We start from the raw sequence: 18,812 nt of genomic DNA, 5'->3' as shown, positions 1-18,812 counted from the left end.
TGTGCCACCAGTGCCCAGGATGCTCCGGCCCCTCCTCGTCCGCCGGTTCTCTGCTCAAAGACCACTGCCTCCGGGAAGCCTTCCCCTACCCCAGCCTAGGTCCGAGCTCCCTGCCATGCTCACGGCTGCTGGGCTGCCCCTTCGGAGCTCAGATGCCGTCGTTAAACAACTAGGGAACGATTTCATGCTACGCTGTCACTGCTACGCCTCTCTTGTGGGCTTGGGACCCAGTAGGGACTTAACGTCAAGATCTCGTTCATGGAATGGATGAATGGGCCTTAAGAGAAAAAGGAGAGGATGGTTGGGTGACAGAGTGGGTGGCAGTGGTGAGGCACCACCAGGGGGGGTGGCGCTCAGTCTCCACCGCCTGTCCTGGGACAGCGGGCAAGCCTCAGGGAGCGCCTGATGGGCCACTGCTGGGGTTGCCTCTGGGACCTGCCCACAGCGGCCTGAACCCCTCCTGCCGCCCAAGCTGTGGCCTCTGGGTTAGGATGACAGTGCCAGGCAGGCCCCACGGGATGCCCGGTGAGGCCGGAGTGGCAGGGGTCCCACTGAGCCCGGAATGGAGTGCTTGAGCAGCCACACAGCGGTGGAGACGGACGCACTGTCACAGCCGGTCACTGCAGGGTCACATGTGTCAGCGCCAAGAGGGAAGCATCTGCCTGCCCAGCTCCCAAGGGCAGCTGGTCTATAGGGAAGTGAGGTGTTTTTTTTTAAATTTTTATTGTATTAATTTTTTTTTTATGTTTATTTTTGAGAGAGAGAGACAGAGAGGGAGCAGAGGAAGGGCAGAGAGAGAGGGAGACACAGAATCCCAAGCAGGCTCCAGGCTCTGAGCTGTCAGCACACAGCCCCATGTGGGGCTCAAATTCATGAAGTGTGAGATCATGACGTGACAGAAAGTCAGATGCTTAACCGACTGAGCCATCCAGGCGCCCCAAGTTTTATTTTACTTTAGAGCAAGTGAGCAGGGAAGAGGGGCAGAGGGAGAGAGAATCTTAAGCAGGCTCCGAGCCCGACACAGGGCTTGATCCCATGACCTTGGGATCATGGCCTGGGCTGAAATCAAGAGTCACGTTCAACCAACTGAGCCACTGAGGCATCTCAGGAAGTGAGTTTCTATTTCCCCTGCAATTGAGTACGTGTATGTTGTGGCTTTACCGAACGGTACCGCGTTTGGACTGACCAAGTCAGTGTCTGTGTTGACCTTGGAACACAGCTACAGCCCAGTGGTTGACAAGCCTTGGGGCCGGCGCTGTGTGGGGACAAGGGACAGGCTGGCTGTGTGCTCCGTCACAAGCACAAGTCACGGATGAGCACTTGGGGGCCTTTGGCGGAGGCCCAGAAAGCACATACACTTGTGCCTATTAAAACGTTTATTTTCTTTATGCCCAGAAACAACGAAGTGGCCTCGCTCCCCACCCCACCCCCAGGGTCTCCTCTTGAAGGAGAGGGAGGCAGAGTGTGGGGGGTCGGATGTGGGAGCTTTTTCCCATCTTCCCCACTGTCACTCCCCGTTCCAGGAACCCCTCCAGAAAATGCAGGTTCGAACACGGCGCGCCACCTGCTGGAGGGGCTGGGGAGGCCCAGCTGGGGCCAAACAAGTAATGCCCACGTTCAAGAGACGGTCCAGCGCGAGTCCTCCGGGAGCCAGGGGCGAGGCGGGAGGGGCGGAGGGGCCGGCTAAGCGCAGGGGGGGCCGCGGACTGCCCCCGCCCCCTGCAGGCCCCGCCCCCTGCAGGCCCCGCCCCCACGGCCTCTAGCAGAACTGGTCTTCGTAATCCTCGTCCTTCATCCCCTTGAGCCGCAGCCGCGCAAAGTCCTCGAAGACGATGTCGTCGTCGGTGGCGTAGCTTGACGGTAGGAAGCAGGGGTGAGGGGAGGGCTCGAGACCCTCTTCCCAGTGCCCCCCCTGCCCTCCCAGAGGCTGGGGCGCCGGGGCAGCAACGCGACTGGACGTGTGCGCCGGGGGCGGGAGAGGGGCGAGGGCAGGTTTGGGGGCTCCCGGGACCCCGTGCGAAGGGCCCGGACGCAGGGAGGCGGGGCGGGGGGGGGTGTCTCTTACTTGGTATCAAATTCAATGAGGTTGGTGTCCACGGGGGCGTCTGTCTCCGGAGCAGCTGAGGCGAGGAGAGGGGGCGGGTGGGTGGGTGCTGAAGGGCCAGCCTTTCTTCCCCGGCCTGGCTTCAGGCCGTCCCTCCGGGGGCCCGGGGCGGGTGGCATGCTCACCTGTCTGGGGCCTGGGGAGCGCGACGTGGTCGTGGGGCTTGGGGTGCATGAGGACGAAAGGCAGCTCCACGGACACATCCCTGGGGGGGAGGGGGACATAGCATGGGGGGGACGCGGCACGGGGGGGACGCAGCATGACGGGGGTGGGGGACACAATGGAGGGGGGACGTAGCTTAGGGGGGAGGGGGATGCAGGGGGGAACACAGCTTGGGGGGGGAGAGGGAACAACATGGGGGAGGGGGAACGCAGCCTGGGGGGAGGGGCGCAGCATGGCGGGGGACGAAGCATGAGGGGCCAAAACCTCGCGCCCCGAGAAAACAAGTGCTGTCCCCGTGCTGCCCGGCTGCACTCACCCGCCACGAGCCACCACCAGCTTCACCTTGACCCTGTAGGACACCAGGATCCCCAGCACCTCCTTGTTGGCGCCCTCCTTCACGCTGCAATCAGGGGCAGGAGCTAGACCCCAGGCCCCGGCCCCGAGCCCCAGGTCTCCCCGCCCCCCCAGGCTCCCATCAGCGTCCGGGCGCCGGCGCCTCATCCCCAGCACCGCTCTGCCCCGAAGCCTCTCGTGTTGTCCCGTCTGCGGCGGGAAGAGCTGAAGTCTGCGCTGTCTAGGTCCCGTTTTGGCGGCCCCACCCCTACTGTCCTGTGGTTCGTTGTCACCGTGCCGGCCTGTGTGCCCGGAGGGGGGCCCGGCCCTGACCTGTGAAGCGGTGGTTCTGAGGGGCTCCCGCCCAGGGTCACCACAGCCCCTCTTCTTGCTTCCTCAACAGACCGGGCCGGGGCCACCTCGGATGGTGCACCTGCCGCCCCCCCTCCCGGAACACCCGTGCCTGCTCTATGCCCGTCACCTACTTCCTCTGGGTCCTTACTCAAAATTCACATCTGGGTTATGCCTTCCCGCCACCCTGTTGAAAGTGAACACCCCCGTGCCCTCACCCCTGCCTTATATCTCTCTTCTCTGCCTTGCTTTCCTCAGCGCCGGTCTCCCCGTTCGTCTGCGGCGCCTAGAATCTCCGGGCCCGGGTGCAGCCCTGGTACCGAGGACTGTGGGACTCTGCCCCGCCCCGCCCGCCCCCTCCAGCCCCCCTCACATGGTGCTGGAAGCCAGGTTGGTGTCCTCGTGCTTGAGCTTCCCGTCCAGGGCGAGGCCGCGCTTCTCCCGGTTGTCGCTGAGCAGTGGGGTGATGGTGTACACCTTGCAGAACGTGGAGCTGGGCGACACCTGGTCACTGGGGACCCAGACGAGAGCACAGGGCTCTGGAGGGGCCCAGCCAGGTGACGAGGCCGCTCCCGCCCCCGTGGCTTCTCCCCCACCCTCAGGCAGCCCTTCTCCCTCTGGGGACAGTTCGACCTGCTCAGAGCCACCCGCTTGGGGAGGGAAGGCCCTTGTAGGTGGAGACAGTTGGGGACAATTCTGTCCCCACCTCACACCCTCCAGGGCCTAAGTTCTGCCCTGGGCGGGCCCAAGGCCGTGCTGATACTCACTCTTGTTCGATCTGAGCCACGGGGCACTTGTACTGGGCTGTGCTGAAGAGGCAGATGTCGGCGTACTGTCTCACTGTGGGGTGTGGGGTCATAGTTGAGCGAGGGGCGCACGCTGCCGCACCCCCCCACTGCGCTCGGACCACCAGCCAGTCCCCCGCCACCCCCTGGCAGGGCCTCGGGGGGGCGTGCCCTGGGGCTGGAATCACTCCCCGGAGACCCCCCCCCCCCACCTCCTACCAGAGACTTTGATCTTCTTAATGGTCTTGGTGGAGTTGTTGGTGACGTGGACGTTGACGTTCAGGGGCTCCCCGTGGTAGTACAGCTTTTGGGGGGAGGGGGGGTCAAGTGAACGCGGTCAGTTTTCGGGCGTCCCCGTCGTTAGCATGCCCCCTCCCCCCACGGAGACACGTGGCTCCCTCTTCCTCTAAACCCAGGCCCAAGCCCAGTGGACGCAGCCTGCTTTAAAAATGCCGTGCTGACAAGTGGCGCCAGGTCCCCCGCCAGGCCCTCCCGGGACCCCTCTGCACCTTGGCACTGGCGTCACCCTCCTGCCCCCCACCTCCTTGTCCAGGGAAGCCTCAAGGTGCAGGGACCGGTCAGACATGAGGAAGTGGCGTGTGGTTTCTGCTGAAGGCTGGGGGCCCGGTTTCTCTGGGGCAAATTGCACTTTTCGGATCACCAGCCGCACAGAGTTCCTGGGGGTGGGGAGGAGGGATGGGAGGGGCCGGTCCTCAGACACCCAGACCCCCTCCCTGCTGCCGCCACAGCCACCTCCCCCCACAGCCACCTCCCACGGGCCTGGGGCTCCCTCCGAGGGAGGGGAGGGGGGAAGGCACGGTCAAACAGGAGAGGCCTTGCTTCCCTCACCTTTTGTGGCTTTTCTCTTCTAGCGATTTGGCACAGAAGGCTCGAATCTCAAAGTCGACTCCACAGGCCTCAGGAGGAGAAAAGGTCACATCTTACACAAGGTCCCCTCCGCCGCCACGCCCTTCCTTCCCTGTCTGGTCTTTATCAGGGCCTCTTGCTCCATCTTGGTCTGAGGAGCCCGTGGGGCCTGGGGCTTCATCCCGCCTCCTCAAGGCCCAGTGTCTGGCCAAGTGAGGCCCTGGCCCTGGAAAGGGGGCTCCCTACTCCCCCCGGGGCTGTGGCTCCTGTCACCCGTGAGCAGTGAGCTTCCACACTCGCCGGTGACCCCCCTGCACATGCGGCCTTTCAGCAGGGACGGTTCCGCCCCTCTTCTCTTGGATAGGCACCCCCCCCCCCGTGTGCCCCAGGCTCCTACTGGACCCCGTTCTGTTCCGGGAGCCCCCAGAGCCCTTCCCGCTGTACCTTCCCCGTGTCCTCCGGGCCCGGCTGCAGCGTGACAGAGCAGGGCAGGTTCTGGGGGATCTGTGCAGAGGAGAGGGAGCTTCAGCTCCCAGATCTTCCTCCCCATCTCAACTCAGAGGCTGGAGGGGGCCGGCGGGGGGGGGGGGGGGGGCGTGAGAAAGGAAGGAGGAAGGGGCCCCAGGGAGGAGACAGAAGGCAGGTAGGGTGGCCCCGACGGGAGGTGGGTCTGGTCACCCGTCCCCCCCGCCACTGCTTCTTCCAGATCTGCCCGGAACGGGTGCCTTGCCACCCCCTGCCCCGCTCCAAACTCGGTCCCAGACCCTTTGCCCTGCAAAGGGTGAGAGGCGTCCTCACTGTGAAAAAAAAGGGGTGGGCATGCTGGCCCAGCTTCCTCAGCAGCCGCTCCTGCAGGCGGGTGGGGGGCCGGGGCGGGTTGGGCATGGGGGGGAAGGCCTGGTAGGTGGCGATGAACAGGTCTTTGCGGAAGGACAGGCCCAGCACGTCCAGGTCCTCGCGGCCATAGCGGAAGGCGCAGGTGAGGGTCACGAACACTGGTGAGGGAGGGCAAGGCGGGCGCTCAGGGGCCCCCCTTCTCCAGCCCCCCAGCACCTGGTGGTGGCTGCTCCTTCCTCTGCAGCAGGAAACCTGCCCAAATCCTCCTCCTCCCCCTGCCTTCTCAGCCCTCTGGTCTCTCCGGGTCCTGTCCCCGTGCCGCCCTGGCCTCCCCTCGGGCCCCTGCGCTCGGGCCGGTACCTTTGCGGTCCTTCAAGTAGTCAGGGTCCACCAGCACCACGCCATCTGGGAAAGGGACGCCGCATGAGCTCACTTGCTGTCAGCGCCTCTCCTCTGTCCCTGGGCCCAGGGACTCCGCCCCGCCTGGGGGGCTTGGGCACACTTACCGACAGGGTCCACTTTGTCCAGGTGGTCTACGAAGTCCCGCTTGCCCAGGTACACGGTGAGCTGAGGGGACAGAAGGGGCGCAGGGAAGCCTGGGCGGGCGGGTGCAGGGCCGCAGAGCCCTGAGGGGGGCTGTCCTGCCTGTGGGATCCCCAGGCCGGGGGGGGTCCCCCAAGTTTCCTTCCATAGGAAGGAAAGAGCAGGGGAGAATAGTGGGGTTTCCCAGATTACTCAACTTTGAAGCTTTTGTCACGCCTTTGCCCACAAGTCAAGCATGTGTGTGTGTGTTGGGATGGGTGGGGTGGTGGCTGTGGGAGGGGGTGTCTTGGGGAGGACTCGTAGGGGCAGCCAGTTAGGACACCCAGACCGTAGCCTGGGGGTTTCTAACTGGTCTCACCCCAGGCACCCTGAGCTGGCTCCTAAGAGGGTCACAGCCTAGTGCTCTGGCTCCTCCCCCTTTGTCTGGCCTCGGGGACCCAGGCCGGTCCCCACCCAGCCCTGTGGCTGAGTGCAAGGGTGAGCTAGCGGACTTTGCGGCAAGGGGCTTCAGGAGGGAAGGAAGTTGGCTCTTAGCTGTCACAGGAAGTGGGGAGCTAGAGGGTGAGGATCATCTAGGTGCTGCTGGGCCTTGCTCGGGCCCAGGAAGGGGCCGGGAGGGGAAGCGAATGGGAAACCGACTCACCTTACAGTTAGGGCTCGACTTCTTGAAGACCCTAACAAAACAGAAAGGGAAACCCCAATGCCTGCATCAGACTCGGCAGGGACCCCCACCCCGGGCCAGCCTGAGGAGCAGCAAGGTCCGTCCTCCCCCAGGGTTCTGCCCCGAGGCCTCGGGGCTTTGCCAGCCCTACCCCCCCCCCATGTCTTCCCAGAAGAAAGGCAACTATAGGTCCTTAACGTTCCCGACACAGCAGCTCCCTCCCCGCTCCCCCCCCCCCCATGCACCCTCACTAGGTTCCCTCCTCTGGTGGCCCAGGAAGCACCCAGCTCTTGCCAGAGGACATCTCCCGGGGGGACCTGAATGGGCAGGTTGTAGGGGAATCTGTCTAAGACGTAACCCTCCTTCTGTCACCTCTGGTCTCCAAAGACAGCCGGGGCACCCAGAGGGGCAGTGGCCCTGGCTCTGGCTCCTGACATTTTAGGAACAGCCCTACTCCATTAACCTCAGCAGCCTCAGAGCTTACTTGTCTTTGAAGGCTGAGCTCAGATATCACCTCGCTGAGAAAGCAGATCTAGCCCGGGACCCCATTATACCTCCCTTTTTTGGGGGGCTCCCGTCACACTTGCTGATGTTTTACTTGTGGTGTGACAGCATGCCTGGGCAGTAAGCTGCGAATCACGAGGTCGAGCGTGGACGTCCCAGACCCCATTCAGTGGGGCATCCCCGGCACGATGGATGCCCGCCGAACCGTGGAGATGGTGACGCCTCTGACCTTTAGTGGGTGAATGCCCCGCACCCAGTTCTGTTTCAGGTGCGCTGTGTGTGTTATCTCATCTGACAGTCTCAGTAACCCAACAACGGAGGTCCTACCATTCCTACCTCACAGGTGAGGAAAGTGAGGACACGGGATTTTTGCCTAAGGCCCCAGAGCGTGTAAATGGTGGAATTCAGATGAGGCAGTCTGGCTGTGAGCTCGTAATCCACTAAACCGTTATATACTCTCGTGTCCCTGCAACAGCGCTTAAGTTCCTTGAGTCGAGGGGGATTCGCGCTTCCCAGAGCTAGAAGGCTCTAAGCCCGGACTCTACCCGCTGCTGAGAGCGTAGTAGGTGTCTGGAGACCCTGCGCTCGGGCTACTTGCAGGCCTGACATTGCTCATCCCAGGCTGCTCTGCCTCAGCAGGGATCCCTGGAAGGTTCCTCGGATATGCTGCCAACCGGCCTGTCCTTCTTCCAAACCTGCCTTCTCTCTCCCCCCCCCCCCAGCTTTACTCTTACAACTTCATTTGCCGCTTCTTTCCGGAAGGTCAAGTTATCCAAAGGCCAGAAGGCAAAGAGTATGGGGGTCCCTGGGTAGCCCCATCCAATGAAGGAGGGTAAGCACGGATACAGTGGCAGCTCGAATAAAGCACCGCCTCCTGGCCCACGCTGGGGGCGCCTGCGGGGGCATCACCCACTCTCCATCCCTTTTGCTTCCAGTTTTCCTCTTTGTCCCCGTGTTTCTTCCTGCTAGGAGGAAAGCCACCGGGCCGCCGTTTTGAGCTAATGGCCCCGGAGCGGCTGCTGGGCACCTGCCCTCCGGAGCCCGGGCCGGGGAGGGGCAGCACGTGCACACCGCGCTGGCCCAGGAGGCAGAGCACGGGGGTGACCGGTGGGGCCAGCGGAGCCAGATGCTGTCTCGGTTTCCTGTGGCCCAGAACTGGATGGGGGTGGCGGGAATTGTGCCAAGTCAGCAGTCCCCCCCTCTGGTCCATCCATCCCCCTCCCTGAACCACATAACGGAAATTGGGGGCCTTCCTCAAGTCAGCGACTTCCCCTTTCTCCGGAGGGTGCTTAAGCCCTAATCCGGGACACCAGCCCTCCCTCTGGTCACCTCTCTAATTGCTGCCACTCCGTGGCTGGGAGCCGTGGGGCTCTTAATGACCACCTTCGGCAGAACGAGTGCCAGCCGTGCTCTGGGGCCCCGTTCCTGATCCCTCTGGACAGAGGCATTGAGCCCCAATCTCCTCTTTTGCTCCCGGTCCCCAGGGACTCTGGCGTTCACCCACTGCCCCCTTGGGGGTGCTGGGCCACAACAGGAAGTGGATTTTGCTAGAGACCAAAAAAGAGAACTCGGGGCATCAGTGGAAGGAAGGAGCCTCGATTGCACAGAAAACATCCGGGGAGGGAGTGGATGGCGTGCCCGGGGCAGATACTGCCTGCCCTCACCTCCGGGAAGAGGGGTGAGGCCCAGAAGTGGGGAGGGTCGTCATGCCCTCGGCTCCCCCAAGACGAAGCCGTCGCTCCTAGCAACCCGGGCGAAGGCAGAAGTTTGGAAGCAGGGCCACCTGGCCCTTGGGACGGCCCGACTGCCCGTGGGGTATTGGACAGGAGGCTTTGCAGCGGCTCGGCACGAGTCTGGGGAGGGGCATCCCCTCCCGGCACCCAGCCTTCCCATACCCGACCCCTCGGGGCCGGCCACCTGCTCCTCCTCCCTCCGCCCCTGCATCGCAGCCCGCACCCGAGAGCCCAGCCGTTCGGCCCCCACATCCCTGCGAGAACCCAGACGCCGCTTTCCTGGTCCCCTTCAGCCCTCGCTTTCCGCAAAGGGCCCCGGCGTGCGTCCCCCTCATTATCCTCGAGGACCTGGGCGTGCGGCCCCGGATGGCTGCCCCCTCGGGACCCAGGCGTCCGGCCCCTGGGTCCTCTCCCCGGTGCCCTTGTCTGGGGTCCGTCCCGGCGCCCGCTCCGAGCCGCCGCCCACGTCCCGCCGCGTGGCCCCACCTCCCTTACCTGGTGCCCGGTTTCTCCCCCATGGTGCGCGCGCCCGCCGCCCGCCCGGTCCGCGGCTCGCTCGCAGCCTCGCAGCCCCGCTGCCAGGTCCCCGCTCCTCCCCGCGCCACTGCGCACGCGCCCTCCGCCCCTTCCCCTCCCTCCCGCGCCTCCGGCCCCCCTCCGGGCCCGGGGAGCCGCGGCCAGATGCGTCAGCCCGGCTCGCGCGCGCCGCGCGCCGCCCGCCCCCTCCGCGCAGCCTCGCGCGCTGATTGGCTCCGCCCCCGCGCCCGCCCCGCCGCGGCCCCGCCCCGCCGCTCGCGGGGTTGCGGGGGGAGGCCCCTCCCGCGCGCGCGGTCCCCGCTCCCCGCTCGGCCCGCCCGTCTCCCCGCCCCTCCGCACCCGCTGAGGAACCGATTGGGCCCCCTGGACGCACGGCGCCCGCCCGCCGGGAGTTCAGAGCCCTCTGATTGGCTCCCCGCGTCCGGGCCGCGGCGGGGGTCCCCTCCCCTTTGTTTGCTTTCTCGGCGGCGGCGGAGGCGAGGGAGGCGGCGGGGGCGGAGGCCCCGGCGCCGGCACCGTCTGGGGAGGAGGACCAGGGACGCACACGTGGGTGAGCGGTGCCAGTTGCGTGATGCCGGCCCCCGCGCGCGCCGCTCGCCCGGGCGCTCGCAGCCCCGGCCCGGCCCCCCGCTTCCCGGTCGTGGTGCGGCGGCGCCCTCTGGCGTCCGTCTTTGAGCTTCGCAGGGTTCCTTTGCCTAATTTCTCGGACTCCCCGTGTCGTCTTCCATCCGCGGTCTTCACAGCGAGCATCCCCGCCTCCGTCCGTGCCTGTAATGTGCTGGTCACTGCGCTGGGCGGCGGGGACACGCACACGGAGGCGCAGGCCCCTGCTTCCCTAGGACAGTTCAGGAGACGCGTCAACAGGTATCATGATCCCAAGGATACGAGACTGGAGAGGTATGACTCAGGGGACACAGCGACCGCCAGGGCTTGACGGGGGCAGGGACGGAGGGGACTGGACGCGGTCCGGAGGAGGAGACGTTTGAGGACAGTGCTTCTGAAGGGGGGGCAGAAAGGGTGCTCCCCAGAGGCGGGCGAGGCACGTTCTGTTCTGAAGTGTTTGTGGGGTTCGCTGGCAGGAGGGATAGGGCTGGGGAGGGCGACTGGAACAGATTGTGAAGGATTCTGCAGAGCAGGTAGAAGGAACGAGACTGAGGTCCTCCCTGGGGGTGGGGGGGGGGGGGTTGGCACATGGATCCGGTAGTGGTTTTTCAAGCAAAAGGCTGGCATGATGAGACTTCCCGTTTAGGGGGACAGTTCTGGGCAATGTGGAGGGTGGGTGTCTAGACTAAAACTAGTCCAGAGATGGTGAAGGATGGAATGCAGGAGGGGAGGGGGGGCTGGGCTGAAGAGCCACTTGCAGGGCGAAAGGGCCTGGGGGTGGGGAGGGTGGCAGATGGCCTGGCATTTCTGGACTTAAGGAGTTCATGTATTTCTCCGCCTCCCATCTCTTTTCCCATCCTTCCCCGTCTTCCCCACCCAGGTGAACTACCTTCCCACCCTCCATTTCCCATGCAACAAAAAGTAATCTGCACAACAGACGGTCACCTTTAAGGTTCAAGCACAGGTTCTCAGTTCTGTTGCCACCGGCTGAGCTCGCTCTTCCCCCCTTGCAAGCTGTAGATCAGACATTTCTTTTAGACTCGCCACTTTTGTCAAAGGGTCATGACCAGAAGGTAACCAGAGCTATACTGCTACACATGTAAAGTGATTTTGCAACTGAAGCGTAGTGGCCTGTGTGGCCTGAAAGCTACTGCGTTAAAAGATACTTATATACAGAAAATTTCAGAAAGATCCTAAAGACACCAGAAAGAATGAGATACACCATTATACTTTATAATGATGGGAAAAACCATCATTATAAAAATGTCATTTCTTTGCAAGTTGTCCGTAGATTTAACGCCTTATCAAAATAGCAATGGGAGGCCAGGCCAAAGGTAGGTACTTATCTCAAGTGATTGTTCCCAGTCAGTAACAGATCAAACTCCTCATTCCACTCCCCCTCCTTCTCACACCTACACCTGACTAGTCTTTAAAAATAAATAAATTAATTAATAAATAACAATGGGACTTTTTGGGGGGAGGAACTTGACTCTACACAATCAGAAGAATGAATTTGCAAGTGTAGCCAGGATAACTCTGAAAAATAAGAATAAAGCAGTCATCTGCCTTACCTGCTAAGGTAATTTATTATGTCACAATAATTAAAATCGTGTTATCGGTGTGGTGATACCAAACAGAGCAGTGAAACAGAATATTGTCCAGATACAAACTCACATGGCAGCATTTCAAGTCAACGGAACAAGAATGGCATATTCACTCAATTGGGGTGAGACAACTGGCTATTCACTTGGGAGAAAGAAGTTATGTCTCCATCTCACACCTGAAACAAAATACATTCCAGATGGGCTAAAGACCTAAATGCATGAAATAAAACTATAAAAGTATTAGGAAAAAGTATAGGAAAATATTTTTATAATCTTGGAGGTTGGGAAAAAGCCTCAGAAGACATCAAACCCCAGGGCTATAAATAGAAACAACTAGCACTTTATAGTATTTACCACATGCCAGACATTGTTCCAAGCAGTTTACAAATATCAGTTCATTTAATGCAGCCCGATACATTAAGGTTTTATAATTATCTGTGTGTGTGTGTGCGTGCTTGCGCACGCGCGCGCACGTGTATGGGCCTGGGTGGCCCAGTTGGTTAAGCATCTGAAGCCTGGTTTTGACAGGTCATCATCTCACCGTTTGTGAATTCAAGCCCAGGGTTGGGCTTGGGAGTCTCTCTGCCCCTCCCGCACTGGCTTGCTCTCAAAAATAAATAAACGTTAAAAAAAAAAAATGAAGAAATGGAGGCACAGTTAAGTAACCTGTAGGTTCACACACTAGCAAGAGGCAAAGCTGGTGTTTGAATCCAGGGGTCTAGCCCAGAGTTACTTCAAAAAGAGGAAGAGATTAAAATTAAAACGACGAATTAGAAGAAGTCTCTTGCAACCTTGCAACTATATAACAATCAAGAATAAGGCCCCCGGCATCCAGGAAGAGTTGCTACAAACTAATAAACCTGGTATTAGGATTGTGTACAAAGCACTACTTTACATGGGTCAAGTAGGGTAGGGTGTTAAGTCAATGCAACCATTCTCGTGGGCATTTTGCCAGTTCCTGCCAAAATTAAACGTAGGTTTTCTCTTTTAGCCAACTCTTATTTATTCATGCAACAGACATCAGGCACCTTTTATGTGCCAGGCACTGCTCTAGGCGAGGAGGGGGAGGGAAGACCCCTCTCCTGTGATTTGTATTTTAGCTAGAAGAGATTATCCAGAAGAAAATAAATACATTTTGGATACTGTTAGGAGTTGTTAAGAAAAAAATAAGGGTGACATGGTGAAGGATGACGAGAGTTGGAGTAGGGGCTACTTAAAAAGAAGCCCTCTTTGAGGATGGCAAGATGGTATCAGTCACAAGGAACGAAAGGAAAGTTTCTCTAGGCAGAAGCAGCAACGTGTGCAAAGGTCCTGAGGTGGGGATGGGCTTGCTGGGGGGGTAGAAAGAAGGCTAGTTTGGCTCAAAGATCAGAAAAGACAGGGAAACTGGGGATTCTTGTGCAATACATTGAGGACAGAGAGGGAGGTAGGTATGGGTCAGATTACCTGGATTCCAGTGGCCGAGGTGAAGATGGGATTTCATTCACATCATATTTGGAGGCCACCGCGGGACATTAAGCCAGAGTGAGGAGACCTGACTTGATGTGTGAGAAGACCATTCTGGTTGGCTGCTTTGCAGAGAAAGGGAGGACTCAAGGCCCGGAGGGAGCGATGAGGAGGCCACTGTTAAGAGGCCAGATGGGAGAGAATGGGGACAGTGGCCCCGGAGATGCACACAGAGTAAAAAAGTAATGGTACTGGGTTAGCGTATTTTGGGCTGGAAGAAGGGTTAGACAGAGGGGCGGGCAGAGAGGAATAAAGACGACCCTTAGACTTTTTTTTCCCCCAGTTTAAATGACTAGATCTTTGTGCACAGAGGCACGTGGGAGTGCGCAGTACAGTGGATCAGTGAGACGCCGGAGCAGCTGCGGACACTGTCCTCGGCCACAGAATCAGGTCACGGTGCAGCCATGTCTTCGCACCCCGCAGCCTAAACACGCCAGGACGCGCACCTGGTCAAACTAGCCGGGGGGCGACCCCGCTGCGTTGAAACAAACTTCGTGTTCCGGTGTCGGTGCACAGGCTGAGGTCGGGGGCGCACGCACGCTCCCCCGGGCAGGGGGCTGGGGAGACAGGAGGCTCGTGGTCCTGCAGGCCGCGTACGCGCGTCCCCGACTCCAGACGAGGGGCCGCTTCCCAGGACGCCGCCGTGCGGAGAGCGGACGGGCCGCGAGCCTGGGGCACGGAGCCCCGCGGCGCCCCGGGGACGCGGGCGCCTTTTGTCCGGACCACGCGGCCCGTCTGCCCGCCCCGCCCCCCGCGCGCGCCGCCCGCCCCGCCCCCCGCGCGCGCCGCCCGCCCCGCCCCCCGCCCCGCCCCCTGCGCGCGCCGCCCGCGCATGCTCTCTCGCAGCCGGCGCCGGGAGCCCGCCCAGTGCGCAGGGCCGCGGCCCCCTCCTCACGCCCCCTCCCCACGCGGCGCCCGTCGCGGTGCGTTTGCGTCATCGCGCCACGCCACCACGGAGCCCGGGTGAAGATGGCGGCAGCCGTTCTCAGCGGGCCCTCGGCGGGCTCCGCGGCCGGGGTTCCCGGCGGGGCCGGGGGGCTCTCGGCGGCGGGCTCGGGCCCGCGTCTGCGCCTGCTGCTGCTGGAGAGCGTGTCCGGGTTGCTGCAGCCGCGCGCGGGGAGCGCCGTGGCCCCGGCGCATCCCCCGGTCCGCTCGGCCGCGCACTTGCCCGGGCTCATGTGCCTCCTGCGGCTGCATGGGACGGTGGGCGGGGCCCAGGTGAGTGTGGCCCGCGGCCCCGCGGCGAAGCGGGAGGGAAGCGGGCGCCGCGCCCGGGAGCCGGGGTCGCGGGGCGCCGCCGCCGCGCCGGGGAGGCGGCGAGCCGAGCCGAGTCGGTCCGGGCGGCGTCCACGCCTTGAGAAGGCCGTCGGTGGAAGCTCAGGCGAGAGGAAGGGCCTCTTTCTAGGTGGTCACACGAGAGCGGGTTCGAGTCCGGGCCCCGGCGTGTCTGGTTTTGGGGAGCGTTTCGACGGAGTGAGTGAACGTAGTCAACAAGATACTTACTTACGGAGCTCCTACGAGGGGCTGAGCTCAGGGTGCTCCACTTTACAGACGGCAGTGGCGACGAACGAACGCTTTCAAACGTTGTGCGAATTGTATATTAGGGACCTCTAGGCTAACCTGGAGAACTACAGAGATTTTCCTGAGGCCCTGGAGTTTAAGCTGAGACCCCACCCCCGCCCCCTGCCTCCCCGGATGAGTAAGGGTTGGGTAGGGAAGGAAAACGGGAGAAGCGTTCAGGCAATGGGAGGCTCGTGGTGGGAAGGAACGGAAAAGAAGGGCGTTGTGTCTGGGGCTCAGAGGCGGTGGGGGGAGAGAGAGGACCCGATGAAGCTGGTGCGGTGAGTAGGCAGTGGGCAGATCGTGTAGAGCTTTCTACACTGGCCTGGAAGGGTCCTTTGGGTTATCCTAAGGATAACCACGTCCATGCAGTTCTGCAAACCAGAAACCCACGTGTCATCCTGAACTCTTGCTCACATACCTCGTATGCAGTCCTGTTGATTTTATCATTTAAGTAACTTTCCCACCCGTCCATCCCGTTCCACATCCTTCCCTTTGCCCCCATCCTCGCCTGAACCCCCTTCCTCTTGCCCAGCTGAAGGCACTGATGGTAAGAGTGCATCGTGTGTCCCAACATTATGTCCAGCAGTGGGTGTGCCTTTAATGTCTCCTGCCCTCCGTCCACCTCGCCCTCCCCCCAGATTTTACCCGTCCTTCAAGGTCCAAATACACGTGGTCTTCCTTGATGGGACTTTGTTACTGGGACCTTCCCAGCTCTGTGCTTCCTTCCAGGAAGAGGGTGGTCACAGCCACTGCTGTGCGGTTCTGCAGTCTCAGCCCCACAGTTACCAGGGACAGCCTCATCCTTGATGTGAACATTAATCTCACTACTGAGGGCGGCAGACGGGCCTCTGCTATCTCAGCCCACCCTGGGAAGCGGGAGCTGAGTATGCATTTTCTCTCCTAAATTCTCCTTTTCTAATCCATGTGGTTTTAGGTATTTCTGAAACATCACCTGCCCCGCCTGTACATGTATGGTTTCTTTCATCGTCTCTCAAGTGTGCACTTCTCCCTCGAGGCGAGCTCCCGCACTTAACATCTTATGTTTTGCAAGTGGCTAAAGTCTAGTAGAATTTTGAGCAAAGCTAAAGGGGATGTGAGAAACTAGACTCCCCTTTTAATACTGTCTGCATTGCTTTTTTTGGGGGGAGGGAGCATATTCTGCCTTCACTTTTTTCCTGCGTGGGTCTCTCTATTGGACCCTCAGTACATGGATTTTCTTCGTTTCCCCTTAAGCTTTTATTCAACAAACTTTTACTGAGTGTCCATAAGGGTTAGCTATTGTTTCTCATCTCTGGGTAGGTAAACAGGCATGGTCTTTTCCCTCGGAGGCTTTCTAGTCCCGTGGAGATGAGAAATGAGCGAAAGGAAGTGTGTTGGAGCTCGTTGGAAAGACATATCGGCCCACTGATTGGGCCCTCTGCTTTCCTGGAGGCCCTGTGGACTCAGCTGGTCCACAGCGAAATTGGACCAGTTCAGTTTCTGGTACAGATTCTAGCAGCAAATTCCCGACGTGTCTCCTCGCCTCATTCTTGCTACACTTCATCCATTTCTCATGCAGCCGCTGTAGTGAGCTTTTTTTTCCCTTTTCTTTTTTTAAAGCCGGTGTGTTCTTTGTTTTTTTTTTTTAAAGGTTTATTTCTTGATTGAGAGGGAGAAAGTGTGCATGTGCGCACAAGGCGGGGAGGGGCCGAGAGAGGGAGAATCCCAAGCCGCACTGCCGGCGCAGAGCCCGATGCGGGGGCTCGAACCCACGAACCGTGAGATCGTGACATGAGCTGAAGTGGGATGCTTAACCTTCTGAACCCCCCAGGCGCCCCCGGAGTGAGCTTTCCAAAGTAAAATTCCGATCTCATCTGCTGTCTTTTAAAATCCTTCCGTAGCTGGGCTTTCTTGGCCCTGGGCCTTTGCACGTACGGTTCTCTGCTTGGGATCCTCCTTTGCTGCTTTCCTGCAGCTGCTTTCCTGCTCCCCACAAGAATCTTTTTGATTCTGTGTTTATTCGTCACTGTCTTTGGGAAACATTCCAAACCACCTGCGATTAAGTGTCCTTTCTTAGCCCCTACCGAAGCGACGTATTTATTTGTTTCGCGTGTATCCAGTCTTCTTTCTTCCCATCTATACAGCTAGGCTTTGATTTTTTTTTTTAATGTTTGTTTGTTTTTGAGAGAGAGAGAGAGAGCGCGCACGCGCAAGCAGGGGAGGGGCAGAGAGGGGGACACAGAATCCACGACAGGCTCCAGGCTCTGAGCTGTCAGCATAGAGCCTGACGCAGGGCTCAAACTCGGGAACAAGGAGGTCTTGACTTGAGGCAAAGTCGGCAGCTTTTCCAACTGAGCCCCCCAGGCGCCCCTGATTTGTTTTCACGTGTAATTAACAAAGATTTAGGAGACTTGTTTCAGATGACCCAAAAGTAGAGGAAATAGTGTTTTGAAGTGTCCCATCCAATGCCAGTCTCCACACCCCCATTTAACAATGAGCCTTTTCTTTTCCCGACATTGTTTAATGGCCACCCTCCCGCCCCCGCCCCTCCAGGGCATTTTAAAGCAAATCCCGATCTCATTTCCCCAGTGACAATGTTCTCAGGAGGACAGGGGACTTGTAATGCCTTGTGTCCCCACGGCTCTGCACTGTTCCCTTCCCCAGCCAGTAGCGCGATCCTTTTATTTTTTATTTATTTTTTTTTTTTAAATATTTTTATTTATTTCTAGGAGAGAGAGAGAGAGACAGCGTGAGCAGGGGAGGGTCAGAGAGAGAGGGAGTCACAGACTGAAACAGGCTCCAGGCTCTGAGCTGGCAGTCAGCACAGAGCCCGACGCGGGGCTCGAACCCACGAACCGCGAGATCATGACCCGAGCGAAAGTCGGACGCTTAACCGACTAAGCCACCCAGGCGCCCCAGCGCGATCCTTTTAAAAACATCGGCGAGATGGCAGCGCTCTCTTGCTCCAAACCGCACGGCGACTGCCCATCGCGTGAGGCTCCACTTTGTGTGGCCCCCGCTTACCTCTCGACGTCATCCCTCCAGCTCCCCGTCTGCCTGAACCGTGGCCACCGAAGCTGACCGCTTGGCGGGAGACTCCTGGGAAGGTGACCACGCCACCCAGGTCTCAGCTCACCGGCCCCTGTGTCACGGGAGTCTTCCCCGACCACCGCGTGCCGCCGCCTCCCAAACCGGCGTTCTCTGTCACGTCTTGTTTGTCCCAGCGCTTAGCACTGCCTGGAAGACATCAACCCCCGTGTCACCTGTCACGTCCTCCCTTCCCTCCTGTCCTGATTTAAAGTCCAGGATAATCGCTTTCTTGCCACTCTCTCTACATTGTGCTTGCCTGGCAGGACCACGTCTGTGTCAAGTTCAGGTCGGTCTCTGCTGTGCCTGCGGCGGCGCAGCCGGGCTGGCTGGAGAGGAACACGCGCCCGGCCGGCCGACTGCTCAGTCAGACTCCCAGCAGTCGTGCTGCGTGTCCGCTCTCCCCACGGCCTGCGAGCACCTCTCCGCACCCTCGCTCTTCGTCGATGACCTGCTTCCCACTCCGCCGAGACGGTAGACACTCGGTGGCAATCCCCTGGGCCCCTGGCGCCGTATCCGCCCGCGTAACCGCGTCTGTAGGAGCCGCCTTCCCTCCCGGGCCTGCTTGTGCCCTGGCCCTGGCCCGCGTCCCCGCGTCGTCCGCTCTGGGGGGCCGTTTCCTCCGCACGCGGCTCCCAGCTGCTGACCACCCGTCTCCTGGCGCGTCGCCCTCCTCTCCCCGGCGCCGCCTCAGTTGTTCGCCCCTGCGGCCTCCGGTTCTCCCGTTCCTCTTTGATTTAATAACGTTGGTTTGAAATAATTTAAAGTTTATACACAATTGGAAGGAATAATAGAATTCTTGTACAGCTTTTCCCCAAATGTCAACATTTTTCTTTAAAAAAAAATTTTTTTTAATGCTTCATTTATTCTTGTAGAAAGAAAGACAATGTTAGCAGAGGAGGGTCAGAGAGAGAGGGAGTCACAGACTGAAACAGGCTCCAGGCTCCGAGCTGGCAGTCAGCACAGAGCCCGACGCGGGGCTCGAACCCACGGACCGTGAGATCATGACCTGAGCCGAAGTCGGACACCCAACCGACTGAGCCCCCCAGGTGC

General features: G+C 60.1%; 2 protein-coding genes across 5 annotated transcripts in view; one reads left to right on the top strand and one right to left on the bottom strand.

Annotated features, from left to right (window-relative positions):
* Positions 1 to 1,361: 1,361 nt before the first annotated feature.
* Positions 1,362 to 9,464, bottom strand: ARRB2 (arrestin beta 2). Its single transcript, XM_039224881.1, has 15 exons — positions 9,376 to 9,464; positions 6,626 to 6,656; positions 5,946 to 6,006; positions 5,800 to 5,844; positions 5,401 to 5,597; positions 5,047 to 5,106; positions 4,585 to 4,652; positions 4,277 to 4,412; positions 3,955 to 4,039; positions 3,718 to 3,790; positions 3,324 to 3,461; positions 2,583 to 2,666; positions 2,230 to 2,309; positions 2,066 to 2,120; positions 1,362 to 1,853 (listed from the first exon to the last, which is right to left on the bottom strand). The coding sequence occupies exons 1-15, from the start codon at positions 9,396 to 9,398 to the stop codon at positions 1,760 to 1,762; spliced, it is 1,230 nt and encodes a 409-aa protein (XP_039080812.1). The 5' UTR covers positions 9,399 to 9,464; the 3' UTR covers positions 1,362 to 1,759.
* A 763-nt stretch (positions 9,465 to 10,227) lies between these two features.
* Positions 10,228 to 18,812, top strand: part of PELP1 (proline, glutamate and leucine rich protein 1) — a 30,149-nt gene continuing 21,564 nt past the window's right edge. For 2 of the 4 annotated variants that reach the window (XM_039224879.1, XM_039224878.1), the window contains exon 1: positions 14,004 to 14,348. In XM_039224879.1, coding sequence (XP_039080810.1) covers positions 14,100 to 14,348 — 249 coding nt within the window. In that variant the 5' untranslated portion in view covers positions 14,004 to 14,099. Of the gene's footprint in view, positions 10,282 to 14,003; positions 14,349 to 18,812 lie in introns of those variants that run through there. The other 2 variants (XM_039224880.1, XM_039224877.1) reach the window with 2 other exon arrangements.

This window comes from Hyaena hyaena, unplaced genomic scaffold (genome assembly GCF_003009895.1).
Source record: "Hyaena hyaena isolate Hyena2069 unplaced genomic scaffold, ASM300989v1 scaffold_1811, whole genome shotgun sequence".
Classification (NCBI taxonomy): domain Eukaryota; kingdom Metazoa; phylum Chordata; class Mammalia; order Carnivora; family Hyaenidae; genus Hyaena; species Hyaena hyaena.
This window is presented reverse-complemented; position numbering and strand designations above follow the sequence as displayed.